General features: G+C 41.2%; 1 protein-coding gene across 12 annotated transcripts in view; it reads right to left on the reverse strand.

Moving 5' to 3' along the window:
- Positions 1-27,012, reverse strand: part of VPS13B (vacuolar protein sorting 13 homolog B) — a 921,287-nt gene that overhangs the window by 389,723 nt on the left and 504,552 nt on the right. For 11 of the 12 annotated variants that reach the window (XM_073330465.1, XM_073330462.1, XM_073330464.1 and 8 more), the window contains exons 22-23: positions 18,505-18,632; positions 496-730 (exon numbers count right to left, since the gene is read on the reverse strand). In XM_073330465.1, the coding sequence (XP_073186566.1) occupies positions 496-730; positions 18,505-18,632 (363 nt within the window). Of the gene's footprint in view, positions 1-495; positions 731-2,720; positions 2,805-18,504; positions 18,633-27,012 lie in introns of those variants that run through there. The other variant, XM_073330473.1, reaches the window with a different exon arrangement.

Below are 27,012 nucleotides of genomic sequence, written 5' to 3' on the forward strand. Positions count from 1 at the left end.
GGCAGACAATGAGGAGCAAATGTAGTTCTTGAAAATACTTCTTACTCTATTTTCCATAATCTGTGCTTTATAATTTTTTGGTAAATTTCATTAGTAAGCTTTGTGTGCAAAAAAGGAGAAAAATATTATGTACAAAATTCTCCTGTGAAAACCTTTTAACAAATTCTCCATTTTCTCTGATCACTTTAATGCAAATGCTCAAAAAAAGCAAAACTTCTCTAAAGAAATTAATAGTTTCAAGATTATAGTAATGAATTAAATGCACATGGAAACTTCCAGAAAGTTTAAATTTTTGCTATAGTTGTACAGCTCATGGATCATGGTTAAAGAAGGCAAATTTGTCTGTGGCACTTAGCTCACATATTTTGGATATGAAATCTTTTAGTAAGAAGACTGATTTATATCATAATGTTGGCAATATAAAACAATGATCATACAACAGAATTATACATTGAAATAACAACAGGAAAACTTTCCAAATTTCTCATACTGTACCTTCTTCAAGAATGGATCTTAGCATAACAAAGGGGATTTCTTGCAGCGGTTCCATGTATTTGTGTCCAGCACTCATAATCTTTATCTGGGGCAAGCAAAGAACAAGTGTACCAGGCATACCAGCCTGTCCATGGTACCAACTTCGGACAGTTCCAGGAATGTCACCAGACACAATTGTACTTGGGGAAGGCAGGCTGTCATTTGGAACAAACACGCAACAGGATTGCACTTCAAGCTGGAAAAACAAAAACAAATCCAAGACAGGATTCTCAGAAATAGATCTCAACATTCTCCCAACATATTTATTCATTTATAATACAGAATCAAACACTATATCACAGATATCACAGGTGATTAAAAACCTGTCTAAATTCTTAAACAGAATTAAAAGAAAGGACAACAGAAAATGGCAGATGCTTACAATATATTTCATAAATTACACATATAGAAATAACACCTGAAAAGGTGTCATTTTGGTCTATAAATTTGATCAAAAGGGTGCAGTCACATAAGCTGAACATATATCTGCCTGTCCACATCTGTTTTCAGGAAACATAATGGAGTTAAAAAACGTGCCGGCAGAGAAGGTGACAAAATCTTCCTCCTTTTGCAGTTCATTAGCTTTTGTTATCACTAGCTAAGGCTCTAGAGCGGACTAGCATTTTATATGCTGTTACTTTCTAAAAAAGATTTATTTCAGTGAGGATTCTTCTCTTACTTTGTAGTTAACAGTGACTAAAGTGCATGAAAAGGTCAAGCTCAATCAGTCAATCTAACATAAATAAAAGCCTCAGCCAAATATTGACATGTTCATTAGTACCAAGCTATGTATCGTAATGAAAAACATTAACAAAGTTTAGAAACTAACAGGTTTGTCTCCTTTTGTCACCTTTCAGATTAGAACAAGTACATGTGATTTCATATGAAACTTCAGTTTCCACGAGTGCACAGTTACTTAGACTGCTATGAAACAGTTTTGATAATTCTGCCATATCCTTAGAGACTTCTAGCAAGGCTAAGTAAGCCCAAACCAAGGACTGAACTCATCATGACTTCTTAATTCAGAGATAATGTATGCTCAAGACTGTTAGTCTTACTTGGCTCTTGCAAGTAATATTCTGCACCTGGATATCAAATAACCATAACAGCCTGCACACTTGAATGCTTTGTTAAGCAAATACAAACTATGATTCAATCAGTTTCTTCACAATATTTTGGATGCAAGATGTTATTTGAAGACATGATAAAGTACTTTTGTTTGCTGCTTTGTAACTCATGTAGCAGTGTCCAATAAATGCTTCAAGATACTTTAAATTTATATAATTAATGAAACTATATTTTACAAATGATAATGAAGACCTAGTGTACGATAACCTCCCCTAAAGGCTAACATTCCCCCACAAGAGCAATAATGATGTGTAACGGGATTGGAATCCTTCAATACCATAAATAATTTGCCAGCCTGGTGAACAGAGATTAAGTGACAAGAATTCACTGTCAAAAAATACAAGTAGAATTTTGCAAAAATAAATACTTTACATGAAGTGTGTTTCTGTTTCTAGTTTTAGCGTTATTTGAGCTGTAAAATGAAGTTAATTACATCTTTGATAAGTAATTTATTGATCCAAGGTTTAGAACGTACTTTATTTATACGGGACAAGAAGCTACTGTGTATTATTACAAATGTAACACATTTTGATTTTCGAAGATTTTTATGGTGACATATAAGAGCATTTTCTGGTCTATTAGCAATAAGTGGAAGTTCAGACCACTGTGGGGCAGTGATAAACAGATGACAAAGGCAATGCAGTTATGATCAGAGTAGCTTTTGTTTTATCAATGCACTTACTGAGTAAGCAATTTATAACAAATCACCCAATATATATCTCCATGATGATTAACATCAAATGTTGCCAGAATATACAAGACATGTGGTAATAATAAAGCACAAATTCCACAAACTCAGAGATACAATGTTCTATCAGTTTACTCACCGCAAGGGTCTACGATAGATGTTTAACAAAGTTCACTTTAGAAGTATACAGAACCAGGAAACTCTCCGATTTTTATACTTTATATGCAAAATTGCATTGAATACAAGTTGCTCAGGTCCTTTTCCTCTGTTTAATTTGATTTTGCCATATCAAGAACACTGAAGTGTAATCACGACTGTAGCACTCCTTATATTATTTAGAAGGAGCTATCACTCACTTAGACCTCGATTGTACCGCCCTTCATGTTCAGTAGTACCTTGAGTTAATGTGAGTTGGCTCATTGATTTCTGCTCCTGGACTAATGGGTGGTAGAATCTGGTACAAAATATGTAATAATATATTTCTATATAAATTCAAGCCAATTTAAGTGAAAAAGCATGCATAAATAAATAAATGCATCATATAGGAGGTCTTAAATTAGACGTATATATAATTTAAGGTTTTTAAAGGAGGACACAATGGATGAACCTCTAAAAACACATATTTTCCAGTACAAATCAGGCAATTACTACCTGTTTGCACAGGAAATTATCAGTTTATATGGGGAAATGCCCATTAGCGCATTCAACAGTGGGTTCTTAAGAAACATGTTACATTTCTCATTGGGCCAAATTTTGTCCTCATGAAATTCCAGCAAGTTTCAATGGGATTTTCACATGTATCTGAAAGCAGAATCTGTGCGTCTCCCCCGCCCAATCTCTCCCCGGAGATTTGGCTTACAGCAAGTTCTGGTAAAGGGAGGGAAGAATACACTCAAAATTGATGCATGATATGTTGGATTAAATAATAATAGTAATATATGTTATAGATCATTTTATTGATATGGAAAGTGCTTTAAATTATATGTAATCAAAATATTTTAAAATTAAAATTACATCAATAGCATATATTAAAGATACCATATAAATCTTTTTTACCTTTTTAAATAACTATTAAATGGTATTTCTAAAATTATGACTTTAACCTAAAATGTGACTGATTTATGTAACTGAATATAAATCTGTAGCAGTAAATCTTGCATTAATGTAAGGATCTGACAATCCAAGGGAAAGAAAATGAAGTAATCTGCCAGTAAGAAGTCCTCAAGCTGGGGGTCAGATCCTGTTCATGGAAACCATCTGGTTGGGACCCTCCAAGCCACACCAAACACAAATGATCTTTTAAAAAAATATCCTATTCATTAATGTATCGCAGCTGTACTGAGTGTTACTTCACTTTTCCATGGCAACATCCTTTCTGTTTCAAGGATCTTATTTCAGTTTTGGTAGCAACATGTTCTTTTGCCAATACTGAACACATTCATGTGTTAAAGAGAAAGAATTATTACAAATTCTTGAAATGGAATCACCTCCTATTTTGATTTCTTTTATGTCAAGGGCTATAACATACACTAATGATAAATAAAGGATGAAAGAACTGTTTTGCCTTCTAATTAAAAAAATTAAGTGAACCATATTGTATTTAAGTTTTTACTAACATATATACATTGAAAGGTGAGAGGATCACCACGTCTCAGCTATTTAAAAAGGAAAATATTAATTTACTAAAATAAGTGATGGCACAAGAATTGTTAAAGTAGTTTATACTATTTTTAAAATTATACACTGCATAAAAGGGAATGTTGTTCAATAGAGAGAATTGTAAAATATGTACGGTATTAGGGCAAAATCATCCCGGCTGTGGAGTGGTCATTAAAGGCCCAAAATGCAGCAGAGGTGCTGCTGTGGAGGAGAGCGGAGATGATGTGAAAGGGATATCTACAGCCCCTTATGCTTCATAGCGATGCAATTAAAAAGATTCACATCTTCCCTGCTGAGCCCTTGATAGCTAGCCCTGGCCAATCCCACTGCTTGTTATAGGTGATAGAAATTGCCCAATGGGGGAAACCTTGTAAGGATACCTCTAAGCTGTATGCATCCCATGAAGTGAGCTGTAGCTCATGAAAGCTTATGCTCAAATAAATTGGTTAGTCTCTAAGGTGCCACAAGTACTCCTTTTCTTTTTGTCTCCTCAAAGTCCCAGCTCTGCAAATTTATTCCTGCAGTAAAAAGGCTGCTGTGTGTTTGTCTGTTTTTTTTTTGTTTGGGGGGGGGGGAAAGACATATATGAGATCCAGAAACTGAAGAAATCCACTGGCCAGAAGTCTCATGTAGAGGGGTGGGATGTGGTCAACAATGAGGCCTGACGTGGCCAAGCTGCACAGGTGCTTGACTCCTACTTCCAAGTTGGGTAGTAGCGTTTTATCCATCTAGCTTCTCCGCTGGCGTCCCACACAAGCTCTGCTTATTTGTATGTTGCAAGAGAGACAGAATTTCACGCTTAAAGTTTGTTTAAAAACATCTTAAAACATAACTGGTAATATTTGCTTGATTTCCTACTACTTTCTGAACAATGCACAGTTCACTGTGGACTAAATTTAAAACAATATTTTTATTTGGTCATGAAACTATAGAAATCAAAATTGATAAACTAAATTTGTAGATAAATCTTCCAAAATGGAAACATTTAATAGAAATTCTTGTGCAAACTTTAGGGACTCTCTTTCTGATGTGAGCAGGATCCTCCGATCAGTCTCACTGTGTTATAAATAACCAGTCAATTAATAGTCACTCTCCCTCCCACAGCTACTCTATATTATTGATAAGTTACATGTTACAAAATCTCTCTGTGTCCTGTGCAAGGAACAAGAATATAAGTTAACCTCATGATTAGATTTCTATTCTTTCAAAGAATAAAAAATTCAGTGGAAATTATACTCTTTAGAGAAAATATTACTTCAAATAATTGCAGGAAACAGGCTCATTTTTCAAAATATTTTAAAGCACACAGTGAATCTACTGAGTGTTGCAAATAATCATTGTACACTTATTTGGTTGTCATTCACTGTAATTTTGCTCTTTAATTCATTTGGTTTTACTACAGATGCCTCATTATTCCTACTAGAATTCAGCATTAACAATCAATTAAAAATAATTGTTTATGCTGCTTCATGATTTTAGCAACTATTAATACCAGCAACATGTGAAAAGTGAGTACCTCCCCCACAGCCTAGCTGCCAAAAAGAGACTTCAAGGCTGCACATAAAACCCCACAACTAAATAATGAAAACTATTTATAGTTAAGATTATAAGTCTTTTTCACTAAAATACTAATAGTTTACAGCAAGTTCAATGCACAGTATCTTCATGCAAGGGTTTATCATGAGCAAAAAGGGCCAGGGCTAAACCAGTACCAGCCTTGGCTCCAAAATAAACTTTCCATGACTTTGGTTCAACACATTTACTTACTCAAACTTCCACTAAAAAAAATAATCCTTTGATGATTTTAAGTTATCAAGTTCTGTTTTATCCAATGACCAACTGCAGACTTTTCTGTTGTATAATTGTTTTCATAAAAGATCGAGGAACATGCAAACTGTTTTAGAAAAAAAGGCTAGACTCCAGGGATTTGATTTCAATAATCTGATCACAATGTGACTCTGGGACTTTTTTCCAGAAATTAGGCTTTTTAACATCCACAGAAAATCTAAATATACAGCCTGGTTAATTGAAAGCGTAAATTTATTAGTCAGACTATACTTGAATTGAAAAATAGTGACATTACTCTTAATCTCCAGTACGTTCAGATTGATACAAAGAAAATCAGACTGAGTCTTGAATGGCATATTTAAGATGAATTTAACAAAACAGGTATAGAAACCGGCAATTAAAAGAAAAGCACCTGCAAAGAAATCTACTCACCTTTTATATTTCACCAGGATGGGGAACCCTAAATAATGTCGTCATTGTTAGAAATCTATTCTTAAATTACATATGTGGTATCTCATTAGGAGCTGCTGTAATTTTTTTGGATGGCTACTCAATGTGCCTCTTTCCAGCAAGTTAAAGAAAGATAAATGTTGGTGAATATTTATTATGTATCTCACTATGTATAATGAGATGGTATGGTGATTAAAAGGCAGTGAAGAAACAGGGAAAATGGAAGAGAAACCAGGACAAGTGAGCAAGTAATGTGATTTAGGGACACAAACATGGAAAGTTTATTAAAAATTTGGGCATGCAATTTGCTACATTTCCTAGGCAACTCTAAGGGCATGTCTACACTGCTTCTGCAGTTTGGACTATGGGGGTGTGAATAACAGTGCACACCAAAGTGTGGCACTGTAACTCCACTCCCTGGATGTGCAGGTATGAAATACTAGCTTTTTACTCAAAGTAGTGTAATCCGGTTTCAAGAGAACAAAATTAATGTGAACTAGGAACCAGTTAGTTTGCGCCTGCAGCATCCAAACAGAGAAATAACAGAACAGCACTTTGGTACACACTGCTATTCAAACTCCTGTAGTCCAAACTGTGGGGCAGTGTAGATATGCCCTAAGTTACTTAGCACAACAAAAATAATTACCTTCCCTCATTCTCTGCTTTAAAATATTGCAGTTTATAAGCTTCATTTCGGAAAAAAAAAAACCTTTAAAATCTTACTGAGGGAAACAGAAAGGAGCTCAAACTCTGGCAAGTTAAGTGTAAAAAATATAATTAGGCAGGCCAAAAAAGAATCTGAAGCTCAACTAGCAAAAGACACAGAAACAAACAGCAATATTTTTTAAGTACATCAGCAGCAGGAAACCTGCCAAAAAATTAGTGGGGCCACTGGTCGATCAAGGTGCTAAAGGAGAATTCAAGGAAGACATGGCCATTGTGCAGAAGCTAAACTAATTCTTTGTACTGGGTCTTCATTGTAGAGAATGTATGGGAGATTCCCACTCACGATTCATTCTTTTTAGGTAACAAATCTGAGGAACTGCCCCCAATTGAGGTGTCAGTAGAGGAGTTTTGGAACAAATTGATAAATTAAAAAGTAATAAGACACAAGGACCAGATGGCATTCGCCCAAGAGTTCTGAAGGAACTCAAATATGAAATGAACCACTAACTATGGTATATAACCTATTCCTTAAATCAACCTCTATACCAGATGATTGGAAGATAGCTAATGTAACAACTATTTTTAAAAAAGACTTCAGAGGCAATCTGGGCAAATAAAGGCCTGTAAGCCTAACTTCAGTATGGGGCAAACTGGTTGAAACTAGTAAAGAATTACTAACACATAAATGAATACGATATGTTGGGGGAAGACTTCACACTTTTTTTGTAAATGGAAATCATAACTCACCAATCTTTACGGGAGTCAACAAATGTGTGGACAAGGGTGATCGAGTTGTACTTGGACTTTCAGAAAACCTTTGACAAGGTCCCTGGTCAAAGGCTCTTAAGCAAAGTAGGCAGTCACGGGATAAGAGACACAAGTCACTGCCTAGAAATTTCCGAGCTAGGGCATCTTTAAGGAATACAACCGAAGTAGAAATTGACCTCATGGTGTGCATACAGATTCTGGACAGAGGCAATAGCTTGCACACTTGATACGTGATTAATGCAACTCAAGGACTTCCTGATGTCCTTAGTCCTGTCCAAGTAGAATGCTGGTGCTCTTCTAATATCTACCACATGCAGAATCACTTCCCTGTTGTCATAATATGGTTTTGGGCAAAAAACAGGAAGATGGATATGTTGATTCATATGAAAAGTGGAGGCAACTTTAGGGAGAAACTTGGGATGAGGCCTCAGAGTTACTTTGTCTTTAAAAAAGACCATGTATGGTGGATGTGCCATTCCTCCTATGCCCCTAGCTGAGATGATGGCAATTAAAAATGCTGTCTTCATGGACAGCTGTAAGAGAGAGCAAGTTGCCATGGGTCCAAAGGGAGGTCTAGTCAAAGCTCTGAGAATTAGGTTAAGATCCCAGGTTGGAGTAGGTGGGCTCACATGCATGAAGAGTTCCCAATGCCTATCAGGAATCTCTGCGTCAGCAGGTAAGCAAACACCGAGTATCCATCTACCTGATGGTGGAAAGCCATTATGTCCGCAAGATGTAGCTTAAAGAAGCTGAGTGAGAGTTTTGGCCTCTTGAGGTCTAAAATGTAGTCTAAAGTCAGAGGGATGGAAGACAAGGTTGGGTCTGTGTGCTTAGAATGACACAAAACTTGGAATCATTTTCATTGGTAAGTATGTTTAGTGGTCGACTTTTGGCTGAAGACAACAATATGTCTTTCACCTCGTGAGAGCATTCTACCTCTAAGGTTTAGAACCAAGAAGGAGCCAAGCCTGGAGGTGGAGGGTGAAAGACCAGCCCATTGTTTTCAGAGGGCAGATGGGTAATGGGCCAAAGAAGACCCGGAGGACATATTGTCATCTGTTTCAGGTAAGGGAACCAGACTTGTCTCGGCCAGGATGGGACAATCAGAATAACTCTTGCTTTCTCTCGTTGAATTTTCAGCAGAACCTTGGATAGAATAGGAAACAGGTGAAAAGCATATAGGAGGTTTCTGTTCCATTGAAAGATGAGAGTGTCTCCCAGTGAATGTTTCCCCAGGCTGGCCCTGGCGCAGTAACAAGGACATTTCTTGTTCTGGTAATTAGCGAAGAGATCTGTAGTTGGGGTTACACATAGGGTGAATATGTCTCGAAGCACCTCTGAGTTCAGTTCCCATTCGTGGTTATGAGAAAAGTTCCAACTGAGACTGCTGGCTATCATGTTCTGTATCCCTGATACACAGACAGCTGAGATAAGCACATTATGATAGATACACCAATTCCAAAGTTTGAGTACTTCTGTGCAGAGGTAGAGAGATATGGTGCCCCCAGGGTGATTTATATACAACATACATGTCATATTGTCTGTCATGACCTTTGTGTGGGTGTTCTTGATGAACGGCAGAATGTGTGCACAGGCGTTCCTGATGGCCCTTAGCTCCAAAAGACTGATATGGAGGGTCGCTTCTGTGGAAGACCACTTACCTTGAACCTTGCAGTCATTTAGGTGAGGTCCCCAGCTTATTAGGGAGGCATCCGTCATTAGAGTCAGTGTTGTTGGCGGCTGCATGATTGGAACGCCTGATCGGACATTGGATGGGTCTTTCCATCAGTTCAGGGAGTGCTTTACTGTGGAGGTCAGTGATAGCTGTTCGGTTAGCCTGTCCCTCTTCAGGGAATAGACAGAAGTGAGCCACATCTGAAGACACCTCATGAACATCAGGCATTTGGGGCAACGAAGGTGCATGTTGCAATATGACCTACCAGCTGCAGGCCATTCCTGGCTGGTGTTTGAGGGCTGGCCTGGACAGTCTCTATGAGATTCATAATGGTTATGAGTCTGTGTAACTGGAGGAACGCTCTTGCTCTTACTGCATTGAGGTTGGCACCAATAAAAGCCATTCACTGTATTGTGGTCAGTGTCGATTTCTGTAAGTTGCGCTGTAGACCCAGCTGTGCAAATGTGCGCATGGTTATCTAGGTGGCTTGTACGGCATCATGAAATAGGGAGCCCTGAAGAGGTAGTCATCTGGGTATGGGTAGACCACAATGCCCAATGTCCGCAGGTGTGCCGTTATGATGGAAAGAACATTGACGAATACCCTGGGTGCAGACGAGAGGCCAAATGGAAGCACCCTCCACTGATAGTGGTTCTGCCTGAAGATAAACTGTAGAAATCTTAAAAAGAAAAGGAGTACTTGTGGCACCTTAGAGACTAACCAATTTATTCGAGCATAAGCTTTCATGAGCTACAGCTCACTTCATCGGATGCATACTGTGGAAAGTGTAGAAGATCTTTTTATACACACAAAGCGTGAAAAAATACCTCCTCCCACCCCACTCTCCTGCTGGTAATAGCTTATCTAAAGTGATCACTCTCCTTACAATGTGTATGATAATCAAGTTGAGCCATTTCCAGCACAAATCCAGGTTTTCTCACCCCAGCCCCCCCCCAGCCCCACCCTAACAAATACACAAACCCACTCTTCTGCTGGTAATAGCTTATCTAAAGTGACCACTCTCCTTACAATGTGTATGATAATCAAGGTGGGCCATTTCCAGCACAAATCCAGGGTTTAACAAGAGTGTCTGGGGGGGGGGGGGTTAGGAAAAAACAAGGGGAAATAGGTTACCTTGCATAATGACTTAGCCACTCCCAGCCTCTATTCAAACCTAAGTTAATTGTATCCAATTTTCAAATGAATTCCAATTCAACAGTTTCTCGCTGGAGTCTGGCTTGTCTAGTTTTAGTAAAGCCCAGCCACGAGGAAGTTTGTGTGGAAGGTTCCATTACAATCTACATACCACACAGACTATGCTGACAGCTTGTGCCACACACTCTCAAAGAAACTGCGGAATCACCTGATCAACATCCTCTACAGCAAACAGGGAAAGATTAAGAATGAGCTCTCAAAAATGGATACTCTCATAAAAAAAACTAACCTTCCACACAAACTTCCTCGTGGCTGGACTTTACTAAAACTAGACAAGCCATTTACAACACACTTTGCTTCTCTACAAAAGAAAAAGGACATTAAACTTTCTAAACTACTACATGCCACAAGGGGCCACAGCAATGGTTCCCTCAACCCACCCAGCAATATTGTTAACCTATCCAACTATACTCTCAGCCCAGCAGAAGCAGCTGTCCTATCTCGGGGCCTCTCCTTCTGCCTCTCCACCCCCACGAACATGATACAGTTCTGTGGTGACCTAGAATCATATTTTCGACGTCTCCGACTCAAGGAATATTTCCAACATACCTCTGAACAACATACTAATCCACAGAGGCCTCCCTACTAACATTACAAAAAGAAGGATTCTAGGTGGACTCCTCCTGAAGGTCGAAACAGCAGACTGGACTTCTACATAGAGTGCTTCCGCCGATGTGCACGGGCTGAAATTGTGGAAAAGCAGCATCACTTGCCCCATAACCTCAGCCGTGCGGAACACAATGCCATCCACAGCCTCAGAAACAACTCTGACATCATAATCAAAAAGGTTGACAAAGGAGGTGCTGTTGTCATCATGAATAGGTCAGAATATGAACAAGAGGCTGCTCGGCAGCTCTCCAACACCACTTTCTACAAGCCATTACCCTCTGATCCCACTGAGAGTTACCAAAAGAAACTACAGCATTTGCTCAAGAAACTCCCTGAAAAAGCGCAAGATCAAATCCGCACAGACACACCCCTGGAACCCCGACCTGGGATATTCTATCTACTACCCAAGATCCATAAACCTGGAAATCCTGAGTGCCCCATCATCTCAGGCATTGGCACCCTGACAGCAGGATGGTCTGGCTATGTAGACTCCCTCCTCAGGCCCTACGCTACCAGCTCTCCCAGGTACCTTCGAGACACCACTGACTTCCTGAGGAAACTACAATCCATTGGTGATCTTCCTGATAACACCATCCTGGCCACTATGGATGTAGAAGCCCTCTACACCAACATTCCACACAAAGATGGACTACAAGCCGTCAAGAACACTATCCCCGATAATGTCACGGCAAACCTGGGGGCTGAACTTTGTGACTTTGTCCTTACCCATAACTATTTTACATTTGGGGACAATGTATACCTTCAGATCAGCGGCACTGCTATGAGCACCCGCATGGCCCCACAGTATGCCAACATTTTTATGGCTGACTTAGAACAACGCTTCCTCAGCTCTCGTCCCCTAACGCCCCTACTCTACTTGCGCTATATTGATGACATCTTCATCATCTGGACCCATGGAAAAGAAGCCCTTGAGGAATTCCACCAAGATTTCAACAATTTCCATCCCACCATCAACCTCAGCCTGGTCCAGTCCACACAAGAGATCCACTTCCTGGACACTACAGTGCTAATAAACAATGGTCACATAAACACCACCCTGTACCGGAAACCTACTGACCGCTATTCCTACCTACATGCCTCCAGCTTTCACGCTGACCACACCACACGATCCATCCTCTACAGCCAAGCTCTGCGATACAACTGCATTTGCTCCAACCCCTCAGACAGAGACAAACACCTATAAGATCTCTATCAAGCATTCTTACAACTACAATACCCACCTGCGGAAGTGAAGAAACAGATTGATAGAGCCAGAAGAGGTCCCGAAAGTCACGTACTACAGGACAGGCCTAACAAAGAAAATAACAGAACGCCACTAGCCGTCACCTTCAGCCCCCAACTAAAACCCCTCCAACGCATTATTAAGGATCTACAACCTATCCTGAAGGATGACCCAACACTCTCACAAATCTTGGGAGACAGGCCAGTCCTTGCCTACACACAGCCCCCCAACCTGAAGCAAATACTCACCAACAACCATATACCACACAACAGAACCACTAACCCACGAACCTATCCTTGCAACAAAGCCTGTTGCCAACTGTGCCCACATATCTATTCAGGGGACACCATCACAGGGCCTAATAACATCAGCCACACTATCAGAGGCTCGTTCACCTGCACATCCACCAATGTGATATATGCCATCATGTGCCAGCAATGCCCCTCTGCCATGTACATTGGTCAAACTGGACAGTCTCTACGTAAAAGGATAAATGGACACAAATCAGATGTCAAGAATTATAACATTCATAAACCAGTCGGAGAACACTTCAATCTCTCTGGTCACGCGATTACAGACATGAAAGTTGCTATATTACAACAAAAAAACTTCAAATCCAGACTCCAGCGAGAAACTGTTGAATTGGAATTCATTTGCAAATTGGATACAATTAACTTAGGCTTGAATAGAGACTGGGAGTGGCTAAGTCATTATGCAAGGTAACCTATTTCCCCTGTTTTTTCCTACCCCCCCCCGACGTTCTTGTTAAACCCTGGATTTGTGCTGGAAATGGCCCAACTTGATTATCATACACATTGTAAGGAGAGTGGTCACTTTAGATAAGCTATTACCAGCAGGAGAGTGGGGTGGGAGGAGGTATTTTTTCATGCTTTGTGTGTATAAAAAGATCTTCTACACTTTCCACAGTATGCATCCGATGAAATGAGCTGTAGTTCACGAAAGCTTATGCTCAAATGAATTGGTTAGTCTCTAAGGTGCCACAAGTACTCCTTTTCTTTTTGCGAATACAGACTAACACGGCTGTTACTCTGAAACCTGTAGAAATCTTCTGTGCAGTGGTCGTATCAAGGTGTGAAAGTAGGCACCTTGTAGGTCAAGGGCCAAAAATCAATCTGCTTGCTCTAGAGCTGGAATAATGGCTGCTAGCATGACCATCTTGAACTTCCACACCCTCACATATTTGTTTAATGCCCTTAAATCAAGACTTAGCCTACACCATCCCTTCGCCAGGGGGATCAGGAAATAATGGGAATAAAACCCTTTGCCCCTGAGTTGCTGGGACTGGTTTTATGGCCCTTTTGCATGATCCATTTCCTGCTGAAGTAGGCTTTTGTGAGAAAGGTGCCTGAAGAGGGACAGGGAAGGAAGGTCAGAATGGGAGATGGATCTGTCGGAGGTGATCTTCTCCCACCTGCTGCGAAAGAGGGTCAGGTAACTTCCAAAAGGGCACACCAGGGGTGTAGATGGCAGCTAATGTTGCTAGATATAGTTGTTCGGGCCCTTGACCAACCTGTCAAAAGTGCTTAGAAGAGGCAGTCTGCAAAGTCATGGATTGGGGTGCTGACTGCTTGTGCTTCTGAACTCTGGACCTCTTATGCTGTAGCTTGTAATAGTGCTCAGATGGTGGGTATTGAGGAGGTTGTGACCTGTGCTGTGGCTGACAGCTATATCTTCTCGTCTGTTCTGCAGAGTAGATTCCCAGGGAGCATAATCCTGGGAATCCTTCAACATGTGGAGAGAAGAGTCTGCCTTCTCCACAAAGAGCTTGGGTTTTTCAAATGGGAGATCTTCCACCATTGTTTCCAGCTCTTTGGGCAACCTGGAAAGGTGTAGCCAAGAAGCCAGCCTCAATACCACTGCTGTGGAGACTTAGTGGGCCACTGTAGCAGCTGTATTGAGTGCCGTCTGTAGCACAGTTCTGGCTAGTAACTGACTCTCTCTGACAATGGCCTAAAACTGCTCCCTTTGTGTCTCTGGTAAATGTTCCAGAAACGCACTGAGTTTCCTATAATTAATAAAATTATACTTGGCCATGACAGCTTGGTAGTTTGTAACTATAAATACACCTTCTTCCCAAAGATATCTAGCCTCTTCCAATCCCATTTGCATGGGGTCAACTTGGCATAATGTTACCTGACTCATGCATTAACCACATCCACTACAATGGAGTTGGGTTGTGTACATTGAAACAGGAAGTCTGTCTCTTTGGGAGGGATGTATTATTTTTTGTCAACTCTCTTTTAGGTTGGTATGATGGAGGCTGGTGTCTGTCAGATGACTTTGGCAGGATCTAAAATCGCTTCATTAATTGGGAGGGCAATTCGGGACATGGAGATGGTGTGCAGAAAATACACTAGCTTGTGATGTGTATCTGCCACCTCATTTAGGGTAATCTGCACTCATACCAGAAACGTGGGTCAGCTTCATGGAATTGAGGACACCCCTTATATTGTGATGGCAGACCATGATGAGAGGCCAGGGAAATGACATTCTCCTGGTCACTGTCAGACTCATCACTGAGTAAGAGTGGCGCTGACCACGGTATTGATGGTACACAGCCCACTGCTGAGGGTAATACTGGGTGCTGGGATGTGCTCTGTACAGGGGCCCTAGGCCCGAGGAATGGGGATTGCCATTCTTTCCTAACTGTCAGGTCTCTAGGGTACCAGAACTCTTGTGGTACTGTTGGCTCACTCAGTACCACGGAAGAGAGTCTGTGGCACATTGTCAGCACTGATAGTTGTGAAAGTGAAGAGTGCTTCCTAGATTGGAGCTTTGCCGCACCTAGTACCAAAGGTTTTCTCGGTGCCCCTCATTTAGAGGCAATATGGTATTTGTCTTTGTCCTTAGAGGACGGTACCACTGCCTCAGAGACTGAGCCTCTGGCATCTCTAGGTGGTATGGCAGCGCTCACAGTGGAGGCACCTTGATGGTTCTAGGTACTACACTTTGGAGCCACCAGTACCAAGGTGGCTGACTGCACTGGGGAACTTCTCTGGCTGGCCAATGATTCAGTTTGGAGCCCTTTCCCTCAAGCCTTTATGGGGAAATCTGCTGGTCTTTTCCATAACTCTACCCCCTTTGAAGTTGAAGGCTCTGGGAATGATCTGTGAAGGCTCCTGGAAGCTGAAGTGCCTTTTACATAAGGAGGAGTTTTAACTTCAGCTCCTGGTTCTTGCAAGACCTCAGCTTTAGCTGGTGGCAGAGGAAGCACTACTGAAGGATATGGGACTCTCCCAGATTCCAGTCACAGTGACAGTGTCTGTCTGTTACAGGAATTAACTCCTCGCAGAGAGGCACCTCTTGAAGTCGGGATGTCCCTGGAGGGGCTATCACCCTCTAGCAGTGAGGAACACAGAAGAAAGTTCTTCTTTCCCCTGGAGGAGTGGGAGATTCCCTCCATAAAGTATAGGAAACATAACGTTCTTTTTCTTCTTCTCCCTTCTCCTTAATAGCTAGTGTTTCCTTCCAAAGGAATAAAAAGGAAACACTAACTATTAAGGAGAACAAAAGAAACAAAAACAACTACTACTTATGCTAATTACACAGATAAGGAAGGGACAACTGCTCAGCTCTTGAAGGCCAAAGGTGGTCCAAAACAAACTGAGGGGGGTTCACTTGGGCAGTGCTAGATAGCCTTGAGGCAGACCACAAGGTAGGGAGAGCGCATGTGGGGGCTGAAAGGACACTGCCACCTAAAATCTTTGATTTGAGGCTCAAGAGCACAGATACACCTACAGTGGAGTATCTAAAGGGACACTACTTGAAGAAAAACATCTGCTCAGTGTGCAGCTCCAGTCAAAAAAAAGCTAACAGAATTATCGGAATCATTAGGAAAGGGATAGCTAATAAGACAGAAAATATCATAATGCCACTATATAATTCCATGTTATGCTCACACCTTGAATAGTACATACAGTTCTGGTCTCCCCATCTCAAAAAGATATATTAGAACTGGAAAAAGTACAGAGAAAGACAATAAAATGACCAGGGGCAAGGAATAGCTTCCATATAAGGAGAGACTTAAAAAGTCTGATACTGTTCAGCTTAGAAAAGAGATGACTAAGAGGGATATGACAGAAGTCTATAAAACTATGAGTGGTGTGGAGAAAGTGAATAAGGAAGTGTTATTTAACCTTTTACATAACACAAGAACCAGGGGTCACCCAATGAAATTAATAGGCAGCACATTTAAACAAACATAAGGAAGTACTTGTTCACTCACAGTCAACCTGAGGAACTCATTCCCAGGTGATGTCGTAAAGGTCAAAAGTATAACTGCACAAATCTATTTGCACAACCTCCTTTAATTTTTGCAAAAAACCCCCAGACAATACATAATTCCAACATTTTTTACTTCTTTGCAAAAATGAAAAACTGAGTATTTATTTTAATTGGTCAATATCTTTCATACACCTCAACACATGAGCTAACATTTCATTTTCCTGGCAGATACTTTGGTTGCAAACCCCCAGAAATGTTATTGATAAAACAGAGAAGGTCAGCAAGAGAAATTTCAGACAGAGGAGACAATTAACACTTCTGAATACCCCTAAACCCCATGCCCTTCATCATCCAATTCTCTCATTTATAACTCACTCCTTTATTATCATCATCATCTGTTTGTATTGCAATAGAACCTTCATGCCTCAATCCAGAATCAGGGCCTCATTGTGTTGTACCCTGTACTAACACATCATAAAAATACTTTGCTTACAAGGAAATATCTGACTCCTCTTTTCCAGCTGTCCTCTTTCCCACTGGTGAAAATGAAAATGGGGAGGGGAGAGACAAATCTGCTTAGAAACTATGAACCCAGGACCTGACTCAAAGCCCAATGAAATCAATAGATAGTATTCCATCAACTTCGGGAGGTTATGTATTAAGCCACAATCCTGAAGCCCGCCCTTATTCAGAAAAACTCCAATTTTCACACCCTATCCTATAATGAAGTCAATGAGAGTCTTCTCTGAGTAAGGAATAAATAAAGTGAAGGCATTGGTATTTGGTGATATACAAGTGAATAAATTGGTATGCAGAAGGGGTAATGGAAGATCCAATGGTTATGCTTCCCCAATAATAATTTTTAAGTACATGAACAATGTGTTGCTGTCATATTTTATACCATTGAATGGTCTCAATAAAGAAAAAATCTGTTAGGCATTCCACAAATATTATGCTAACCTTGGATAATTTCTGAGTGTCAGTGTGCATGTGTACACATGCGCACGTATGTATATACATACACGTTTGCCTCTGCGCACACATGGGGATGAAAAACAGATTTGACAAGGAGCTAGGACTCAGGGAGAGAAATGATACTGGCTAGGGGAAAAATGTATGTGATCATGTACTTCAAGACTGTATCATAATGTGTGCACACAAGGGAGTTGAATTAAAGTTACACAGGAAACCTTAATTGAGGCATTTCATAACTTCTGAATGCTTGCCTTTGCAACTTTAGTAACATTCTTTTAACATAGTTTATTTGTGTGTGGGGGGGGGGGTATATATGTACATGGTTATAAAAAAGCATTGCTTCTATTAAGCTCAAATTTATGCAGATTATACAGAATTGTACAGTTTAGTCTGAGCGGTCTACTTGTTATCTTGACAAAGAGGCAAAAATTTAAGTAGATGAGATACCACTATGACTGTATTAATTACACATACTATTTCCATACTTAAAAGCACTCAAATAGTTTATTTTTAGAAAGAAAACTGCTCTGTGGGGCCAATTAAAGCTGGTGCAAGACCTCCATATGTGTGATATAAAAAAAGTTTAATTCTTCATACAAATGTTGTTCAAGATTCTTCTCCTTTTAAAGTTAAGTAGAAAGATAAGTCCATCGAATACACATATTTTAAATTCTATGAATCCTTGGTGAATTTACCAAACAGCCATATTTCAATTTTCAGTCTCTAGTATTTTTAAAGTAAAATACGATAATAAAACTGGGAAGCTGTTTTAACAGATATTTTTTTAAAAGTGCTAAAGTGCATGAAAAGTATCATAAAATGTGGGAAGACATAACTTTTCTCACTCCCTTTTCATCTTACCTGAAGTGTAAGGCGTTTAACTGCATTCCACACTATTCCAATAAATTCTTTCATTTTCTCCTCAGGACTTCTGCAGCTCTCAGATGAGGTCAGCATGGGTTTCAATGGAAGTGACAAAGGCCTAGATTCTAAAGCAAACAACATACACTAGTTAATTGGATGATATGTACCTTCACTTAGTAACTGATTACTAGTACTACTGACAGTACATTATTTTTTTCTTTAAGGTCTATAAATAGTTTGTCTCCGCTCCCGAATTCAAAATGTGCATTTCAGTGTTTACACTGTACAGCAGAAACTTGAGCGAATGAGTATTGTTTTATTTACTAGATTTAAGCTTGGGAAGGGAATACTATCAATTAATTGTGGTGAGAAATTCAACATTTTAACGGCATTTAGAGACATCCTAAATTTTTCCAACATAAGCTGCTAAAAAATATTATGAAGCATGCTTGACCTAAGCAATTAAAGTCCATTTTCAACATGTGATGGCATATTTGATGATGTACTAGTAATAAGTTTTCCACTTAATTTGCTGCCTGGGTAATCTAAACAAAGATTTAGTTCTGTAAACTTGTTGCAAAGAGCAAGACAGTGTCCATGTTAAAATTCAGTCTTTGACTTGGTATCTTTAATTATTAATTTAAGGAAAGGTTTTTCAGCAAGCATGCCAAAATATTCAAGAAAACTAAACCATCATTTAAATATTGTTCCTAAACTTTTAAAAATCTAATGGGCTTAAGAAAATTCTAAAATGCATAAAAAGCATCATAAAATGTTGCAAAAAATAAAATTTTCTAATAAGGAAAAAACAAAAAGTAACTGCACCATACTATATTAATAATATATTTAATTTAGTTATAACATGTGAATATAAAAATGATTTAAACGAGGAATTAATTTACAAGTATGCCCAGCAGAATCAAACTACCAGACTGTCAGAATGTCTGGCCCTTTAAGAGGAGATGGGTCTCAGCCCCACCTGTGACACAATTAGCTTACCTCCCTGAGTGGTGAGAGCTGGAATGATCATATGATTTTATGGGTCATGTGGCTCAATTAGATCTCTTAGGGAAAGAAAGTCCTTGGAAGGGTTACTCTCTTTCAAGTTCCCCAATAGAGGATACTGCTGGTGGGAGGGGAAGCCGGAGGGGGAGGGTACAGTTTCTATGGCAATACCATACCATGCCACCCTTACTTCTGAGCTGATGGCGGCGGCACTCTCTTCAGAGCTGGGTGTTGCTATCTAACTGCCCAGGTCTGAAGGCAGCAGCAGAAATAATGGTGGCAAATCCAGTAAACACACACGTCACTATTAGGGCACACCAGGAATTGAAGTTCTACCAGAATCAATGTTGGAAACAGGACGAGCAAGAAAAAATCATGCACATTTGTTCATATACCAAAAATCTACCTGAACGGACATTGGAGGAACAAAAAAGAGGTCATATCCGAGAACACCTGGACATATGGTAACCCTACTCAGAGGTGGAGTGGGGTAGAGGAGAGATTAGGAGGAACCCTCCAGGAAGAAAGCCCTGGTAGCTGCTGCTCAGCGAAAGAGTAAGGAGTGACCCAAAGGAGCCCAGGAAGGGCTGACAGGGACAGTCTGAACAGAGCCTGGGAGTGGCTGAATACTGAACCAGAGGGCTTTATGAAGAGTGTCTAGGGTGTTAGACAGACCAGCCCCTCAGGATGCAGGGGCTGTACTCAGCTTGAGGCTGGGATATAGACTCTGGGTTTTTTGTACTGGTCTTTTTGACTGGTATAGTCCAGAATCGGGGGACTTTCATTAAAGTCTTAGCTGGGGGGCCAAGCCACTGGATCAGCCAAACCCTCACAAGAGGAAACTGAAGCAAGGCCACTGCAGAACTACCCTAAGCTTATTAGGCAGTGATCCTGCTACATAGACCCACCAAATAATGTTTTTTTTTCAGCAGGAGTAGCAATTATATGCATTTTCCACAACAAATATTAAATTATCCCTTTGAGATTTTGCAACATCTTTCGATGTACTCAGCTTCTTCAACTTCTCTATTCTACCCCATTCATGAACGACCAGAGAAAATTGTAGGCATAAATTAATAATTCTTTCTAGTTCATTTTAAAATGAATTTAAAATCAGTAGAATTCTAATACCTATAGCAGTCTGGAGCATATAAACTCTGCCAAAAAGCAACCAACTGCCTCCTTCCATCGCACATGCATCTTCAAATTGAATCAGGCAAAATCTGACTGTGTGCCCTTCTGAGAGAAGTTTGGCCATTAGACAATTTCAATCATCTTTGAAAATATAGGGACAAGGCAAAAGATCACATTCTAAAGCACCCCAAAAGGGGCAAGGGCAAGAGAGGGGGAGACACTGAGGCAACAGCATGAGCTCTTAGAAATTTATCTGTGATATTTTTTTCCGGTAAAAAGCTGTGAGAGGGTAAAAAAAACTATGGCTGGCTAATAATTTTGGCAAAATCCATTTAAAAACTCAATTTCAAAAATTTGATAGATTGTAATTTATGGATTGTCTTGAAAAAAGAGAGAAAGCTGAATTTTATGTGGTAGGTAAGGAAATCAAGAAAAGGTGAAGAGACAGTCTGAAAAGCGGGAAGGAAAGATAATTTTGCTTGCAGCATTTGGGTTATACTGGAACGGAAAGAGAAAAAAAAGACATGGGAGACTATAGAGCAGGACATTGCAATGGCAGTTAGGATGAAAGGAGGTAAGAAATGGTTACTTACTGTAATTGTGGGTTCTTTGAGATGTGCTGCAGACATTCCAAGTAGGTGTGTGCATCCACCGGAGCCAGAGACTTTTGCTTAGCAGTATCTGTACAGGGGAGGCGCTCATGCCTGTAGCCCCTCCTCTAGCTATAATAGGTAGCACTGCCCTGACCCCCCTCAGTTTCTTCGCACTGAATATCCAGGGGAAGACTCCAATGCAGAGGGGATGCAGAGTGAGTTGTGGAATACATGTCTGCATTATATCTCGAAGAACCACAGTTACAGAAAGTAACTGTTTCATCTTCTTTGAGTAGATGTAGATGTGTATTCCAAGTAGGTGACTAATGAGCAGTACCCCAATCTGGAGGCGGGGTTCAGCGTGTACTTGAGTAAGGATCACAGGACTGCTCTGCTGATATTAGCATCAGCTCTGGAAGAAGCAACAATTGCCTAATGGTCTGCAAATGTATGTGCAGACCACATATCTGCTGAGGAGGCGTAGCTGACGCTATCTCATAATCAGTCTTGATGCAAGATGTTATCCATCTAGAGATGGTTCGTGCAGAGACTACATATCCCTTTATGGGGTCTGCATATGACATGAAGAGGCAAGGCATGAAACTGTTCAGTTCTGTTCAGATAGAACACTAGACAGTGTCTAATGTCTAGCATATGGAACCGTTGCTCCTCCGAGAAAATACACCACCTGGTTCAAATGAAACTGACAGACCACCCTGGATACAAACTTCAGGTGTGGCCAAACTATAACCTTGTGTCTCGAGAACTGCATGGAAGGAGGTGCAGCCTTCAGGGTCTGCAACTCACATGCCCTCCTGATAGAGGTAATGGCTATCAAGAATGCAGTTTTCTGAGATAGGAGAGGCAATGGATGGGAAGCAAGGGGCTTGAAAGGAGGATCCATTAGAGGTGCTAAACCAGTGTTCAGGTCCCACAAGACGACGATCTCTCAGACTGGAGGATGCAGGTGAAGGAGCCCTTTCAGAAATCTTGTCACCATGGCATTGGAGAAACCCAATTTTCCTTAGACAGGGGGATCAAGTGCCAATATTGCTGCCAAGTGCACTCTCAGAGAACTGCATGCTAGGCCTGATTCCTGAAGGTGTAACAGATATTCCAAGATGTCCTGGATGGAAGCCTCCACCAGATGGCTCCCACGGGCCAAAGACCACATGGAAAACCTCTTCCACTTAGCCAATTAGGCCGTTCTGGTCTTCCTATTCTTAAGTAGGAACTCTTGGACAACTACCGAGAAAGTTTTTGGAGAGTGTTGGTGACAACTTCCTGGTGCAAGTGCTGGAGGAACCAATTAGGGGTCGTGCTCCTCTTGACCTGCTGCTCACAAACAGGGAAGAATTGGTAGGGGAAGTAGAAGTGGGTGGCAACCTGAGCAGCAGTGATCATGAGATGGTCAAGTTCAGTATCCTGACAAAAGGAAGAAAGAAGAACAGCAGAATACAGACCCTGGACTTCAGAAAAGCAGACTTTGACTCCCTGAGGGAACTGAAGGGCAGGATCCCCTGGGAGGCTAATATGGAGTCCAGGACAGTTGGCTGTATTTTAAAGACGCCTTATTGAGGGTGCAGGAACAAACCATTCCGATGTGCAAAAAGAATAGCAAATATGGCAGGCAACAAGCGTGGCTTAACAGAGAAATCTTTGGTGAGCTTAAACACAAAAAGGAAGCTTACAAGAAGTGGAAACTTGGACAGATGACTAGAGAGGAGTCTAAAAATATTGATTGAGCATGCAAGGGTGTAATAAGGAAGGCCAAAGCATAATTGGAATTGCTAGCAAGGGATGTGAACGGTTTCTACAGGTATGTTAGCAACAAGGAAGTGGTCAGGAAAGTGTGGGACCCTTACTAAATGGAGGAGGCAGCCTAGTGACAGATGATGTGGAAAAAGCTGAAGTACTTAATGCTTTTTTGCCTCAGTCTTCACGGACAAGGTCAGCTCCCGGACTGCTGCACTGGGCAGCACAGTATGGGGAGGAGGTGAGCAGCCCTCAGTGATGAAAAAACAGGTTAAGGACTATTTAGAAAAGCTGGACATGCACAAGTCCATGGGGCTGGATGCAATGCATCTGAGGGTGCTGAGGGAATTGGCTGATGTGACTGCAGAGCCATTGGCCATTATCTTTGAAAACTCATGGCGACTGGGGGAGGTCCCGGATTATTGGGAAAAAGGCAAATATAGTGCCCATCTTTAAAAAAGGGAAGAAGGAGAATGGAGCAGGTCCTCAAGGAATCCATTTTGAAGAACTTGGAGGAGAGGAAGGTGATCAGAAACAGTCAACATGGATTCACCAAGGGACCATTCAGAGAGAAACTCTGCTGAGATGATCCACAAGATGGTTCTGGACCCCTGTAAGTGGACAGCTATAAGGGTGATTTCCTCTTCAATATAGAACTGACACAGGCTGATCACCTCCAAGCAGAGTAATTTGGAATGAGCGCCTCCTTGTTTGTTCACATAGTACATTGCAGTGGTATTGTCCGTGTTAGTATGTGAACCACTGAATGCCTGATGCAGTCCTGGAATGCACAACATGCATTGTGGATGGCCCAAAGTTCGAACAGGTTGGTATGGAGCGAGGCCTCATGTTCTGACCACAGACCCTGCCTCCATAGCAAGTCCAGAGGTACTCCCCAACCCAAAAGGGACGTGTCAGTAACCACTGACTTGGTCAGAGAGGGCTGAGTGAAGGGGACCTCCTGCAACACATTGCATGGGGACTCCCACCAGTGTAAGGACTCCAGGACTGATGGATGAAGGTGAACCAACCTGTCTAGAGAACACAGGTCAGGGCGGTAAACTGTCCTAAGCCACATGTGAAGAGGACAAAGGTTTAACCTGGCAAGATAGATGACCTGGGTACAAGCAGACATGTGGTCCAGCAGGCTCAGGCACACACAGTTATGGATGGTTGTGATTGCAAACTGAGGCACAGCTGCTGAATATCCTGGAATGCCCTCAATTTAATGGAATCTAACAGGACCCCAATAAATTCAATTTGCTGAGTCTGACTTTACTGTAGGTTGACTTTACTGTATTTAGAAAACGGTCGAGTAAGCATAATGGGGTGTGGATGTGGCGAGAATCTCCTCTCTGGAGCTGCCCTTCAGCAACCAGTCACTGAGGAGGGGGGAGATATGGATTCCCTTCCTCCTGAGGTACGCCATGACCACTGCCATGCATTTGAGTGAAGACCTGCCGCCCAGAAGTGAGACCAAACAGGAGAATCATTTACTGGAAACAGCAGTCTCCTACCATGAAGCAAAGTTACTTCCTGTCACTCTGCCGAATGGCCACATGGAAGTAGACATCTTAAAGGTCCAGAGCAGCAAACCAGTCATTCTGAGACAAAGCAGGGAGGATAGTTGATAGAATGACCATGTGGAACCTCAGGTATTTGATTAACTTGTTGAGACTGTTATGTTGAGAAGGTTATGGATGGGCCTCATCCTGCCCTTGGATTTTGGTATCAGGAAATATTCGGAGTAGAACCCATGATCACAGTGTTCTCACTGAATCTCCACCACCACTCCCAGCTCTAGCAGAGAGCTGACCTGCTTGAAAAGCAGTATTTCATGAAAGGGGTCCCTGAAGAGGAACAGGGAGATGGGGTGTGGAGAGGAACTGGATGGCGTAGCCCAATCTGACAGTGTCTAGGATCCAGCTGTCAGATGTTATCGAGATCCAGGCATTGTAAAAACGAAACAGTCAGTCCCCAAAGGAATAGGGGGGGACATCGAGGGACAAAGAAAAACAACTGTAACAGAGCTCTGAACCAATGAGTCAAAATGGGCATTTAGCAGCTGCCAAAGGAGGGTGCGCAAAGTGGTCGGGCCCTGAGCTTCAGTGTTTCCTCTTGTGAGACCTATCACTCTTCCTGGGGCAGTCCTGCTGTCTCAGGGGAAAGGTTATACAAAGGGATGCTGTGGTCTGTGTGGCTGTTGTTGCTGTGCCCGTAATGACATCTCTACACGGGTGGCATGTATATCCTCAGAGACCTGAAGGGAGCCCTTAAATCCTTAAAGGAATGCAGGGTTTCATCAGTCTTGTTTGAAAACAAAGTTCTGACATCAAACTGCAACATCCAATAGAATCCCTGAGTTGTGGAGCAAAGAAGCCCTGATCATAGTAATTGCCAAGGCCATAGCCCAGGCCCAAGCGTCCGCCACATCAATGGCAAGACTGCATTGAGGTTTTTACCACCAAGCAGCCCTCAGCAACAAATGCCCGAAATTCAGCCTGGGAAGCCTCAGGCAACTGCTCCTCAAACTTGGCCATAGCCAACCAGTTGAGGAAGTCATCTTGCATTTATCGGAGTTTGTTTACCCATAAGTTATTGTGACGTTGCACCCCATAATGTTTTATGGGAATATGCTTATGAATGTATATATGACATAACTGGAAAATGTTTTATGCTACATATGCCATGTAACATATCTCGGTAAAGGTTATGATCTACTAAATATATTCATTCTAGGTGTATGCATGTATCGATTTTGTATTCAAAGTTATGAATACTGGCTGTGTACTTGTTTGAGTTCAAGTAACCTTAGTAAAGCATTTGGTCGGTTTCTTGAGAAAGGAATGTGCAAATTAAGTGCCCAATCAAGAAACACTTAACTGACAATGGCTCTTGGAAGACTCCAATCTACATAAGAAGTCTTCCTGGAGACATTCACCTGCCTTGTTCCAGCCCTGCCCCAAGGCCAGCTGTGGCTCTGCTCCCAGCCATACCTCTGGCCCCACAGCAGTCCCCAGCTCCCGCTTCCAGCTCTGGTCCCACTTCTGGACCCGGCTCCCAGTGGGGGCGCAGCCCAGGTAAGGTGGGGGCATGACCGAAAAAGTTTGGGGACCCCGCCTTAGAGAAACCTTAAAAAGAATCCTTAACAGGAAAGGCAGAATAGTTGAGTGAACACCACAGAGCAAATGGAAGCAGCAACAAATGACAGAGATGAATGGAAGAGATGGTTTCCACCCTATGTGTCAACATTGGTGTGGGAAGGAAGTCTATATAATAACTCTGTGTGTCTGTGTGTATTTTTCCAAAAAGAAAAGGAGTACTTGTGGCACCTTAGAGACTAACCAATTTATTTGAGCATGAGCTTTCGTGAGCTACAGCTGAAGTGAGCTGTAGCTCACGAAAGCTCATGCTCAAATAAACTGGTTAGTCTCTAAAGTTTGATGATTTAACTGGGAATTGGTCCTGCTTTGAGCAGGGGGTTGGACTAGATGACCTTCTGGGGTCCCTTCCAACCCTGATATTCTATGATTCTATGATTAAGTACTCCTTTTCTTTTTGCGAATACAGACTAACACGGCTGTTACTCTGAAACCTGTATTTTTCCAGTTATTCAGTAGAATTACTCAAGATTTTCACTGACATAACTGAAATCAGAATCTGGCATTCTAATTCTAGTGCTTTTTTAATTGCTATTTTGTTACTGAATTTATGTATTTGAAAAGGAGCAGTGACAGAAAATATGCCTTTACAGTGGATATTACAGATATGGCTATGACATCATAGATAGTGAAAACATTTGAAAATTGTTCAAAGATTTAGGCCACTTCATTATTTCACATATATGTGGTCTTTATTTACTATTACTAAGAATGTATATTTTCTAGTATTCTGCATAGATCAGCATCATAAATTAAATTTTGCTTCAGAACATTTATTTTCTCTTGTGGCTAATTACATGATTCCACACTTACAAGACACTGAGTTAAAACTTTCTAATGAAATTTTTGTGATTTTG

Source organism: Lepidochelys kempii, chromosome 2 (assembly GCF_965140265.1).
Source record: "Lepidochelys kempii isolate rLepKem1 chromosome 2, rLepKem1.hap2, whole genome shotgun sequence".
Lineage (NCBI taxonomy): Eukaryota > Metazoa > Chordata > Testudines > Cheloniidae > Lepidochelys > Lepidochelys kempii.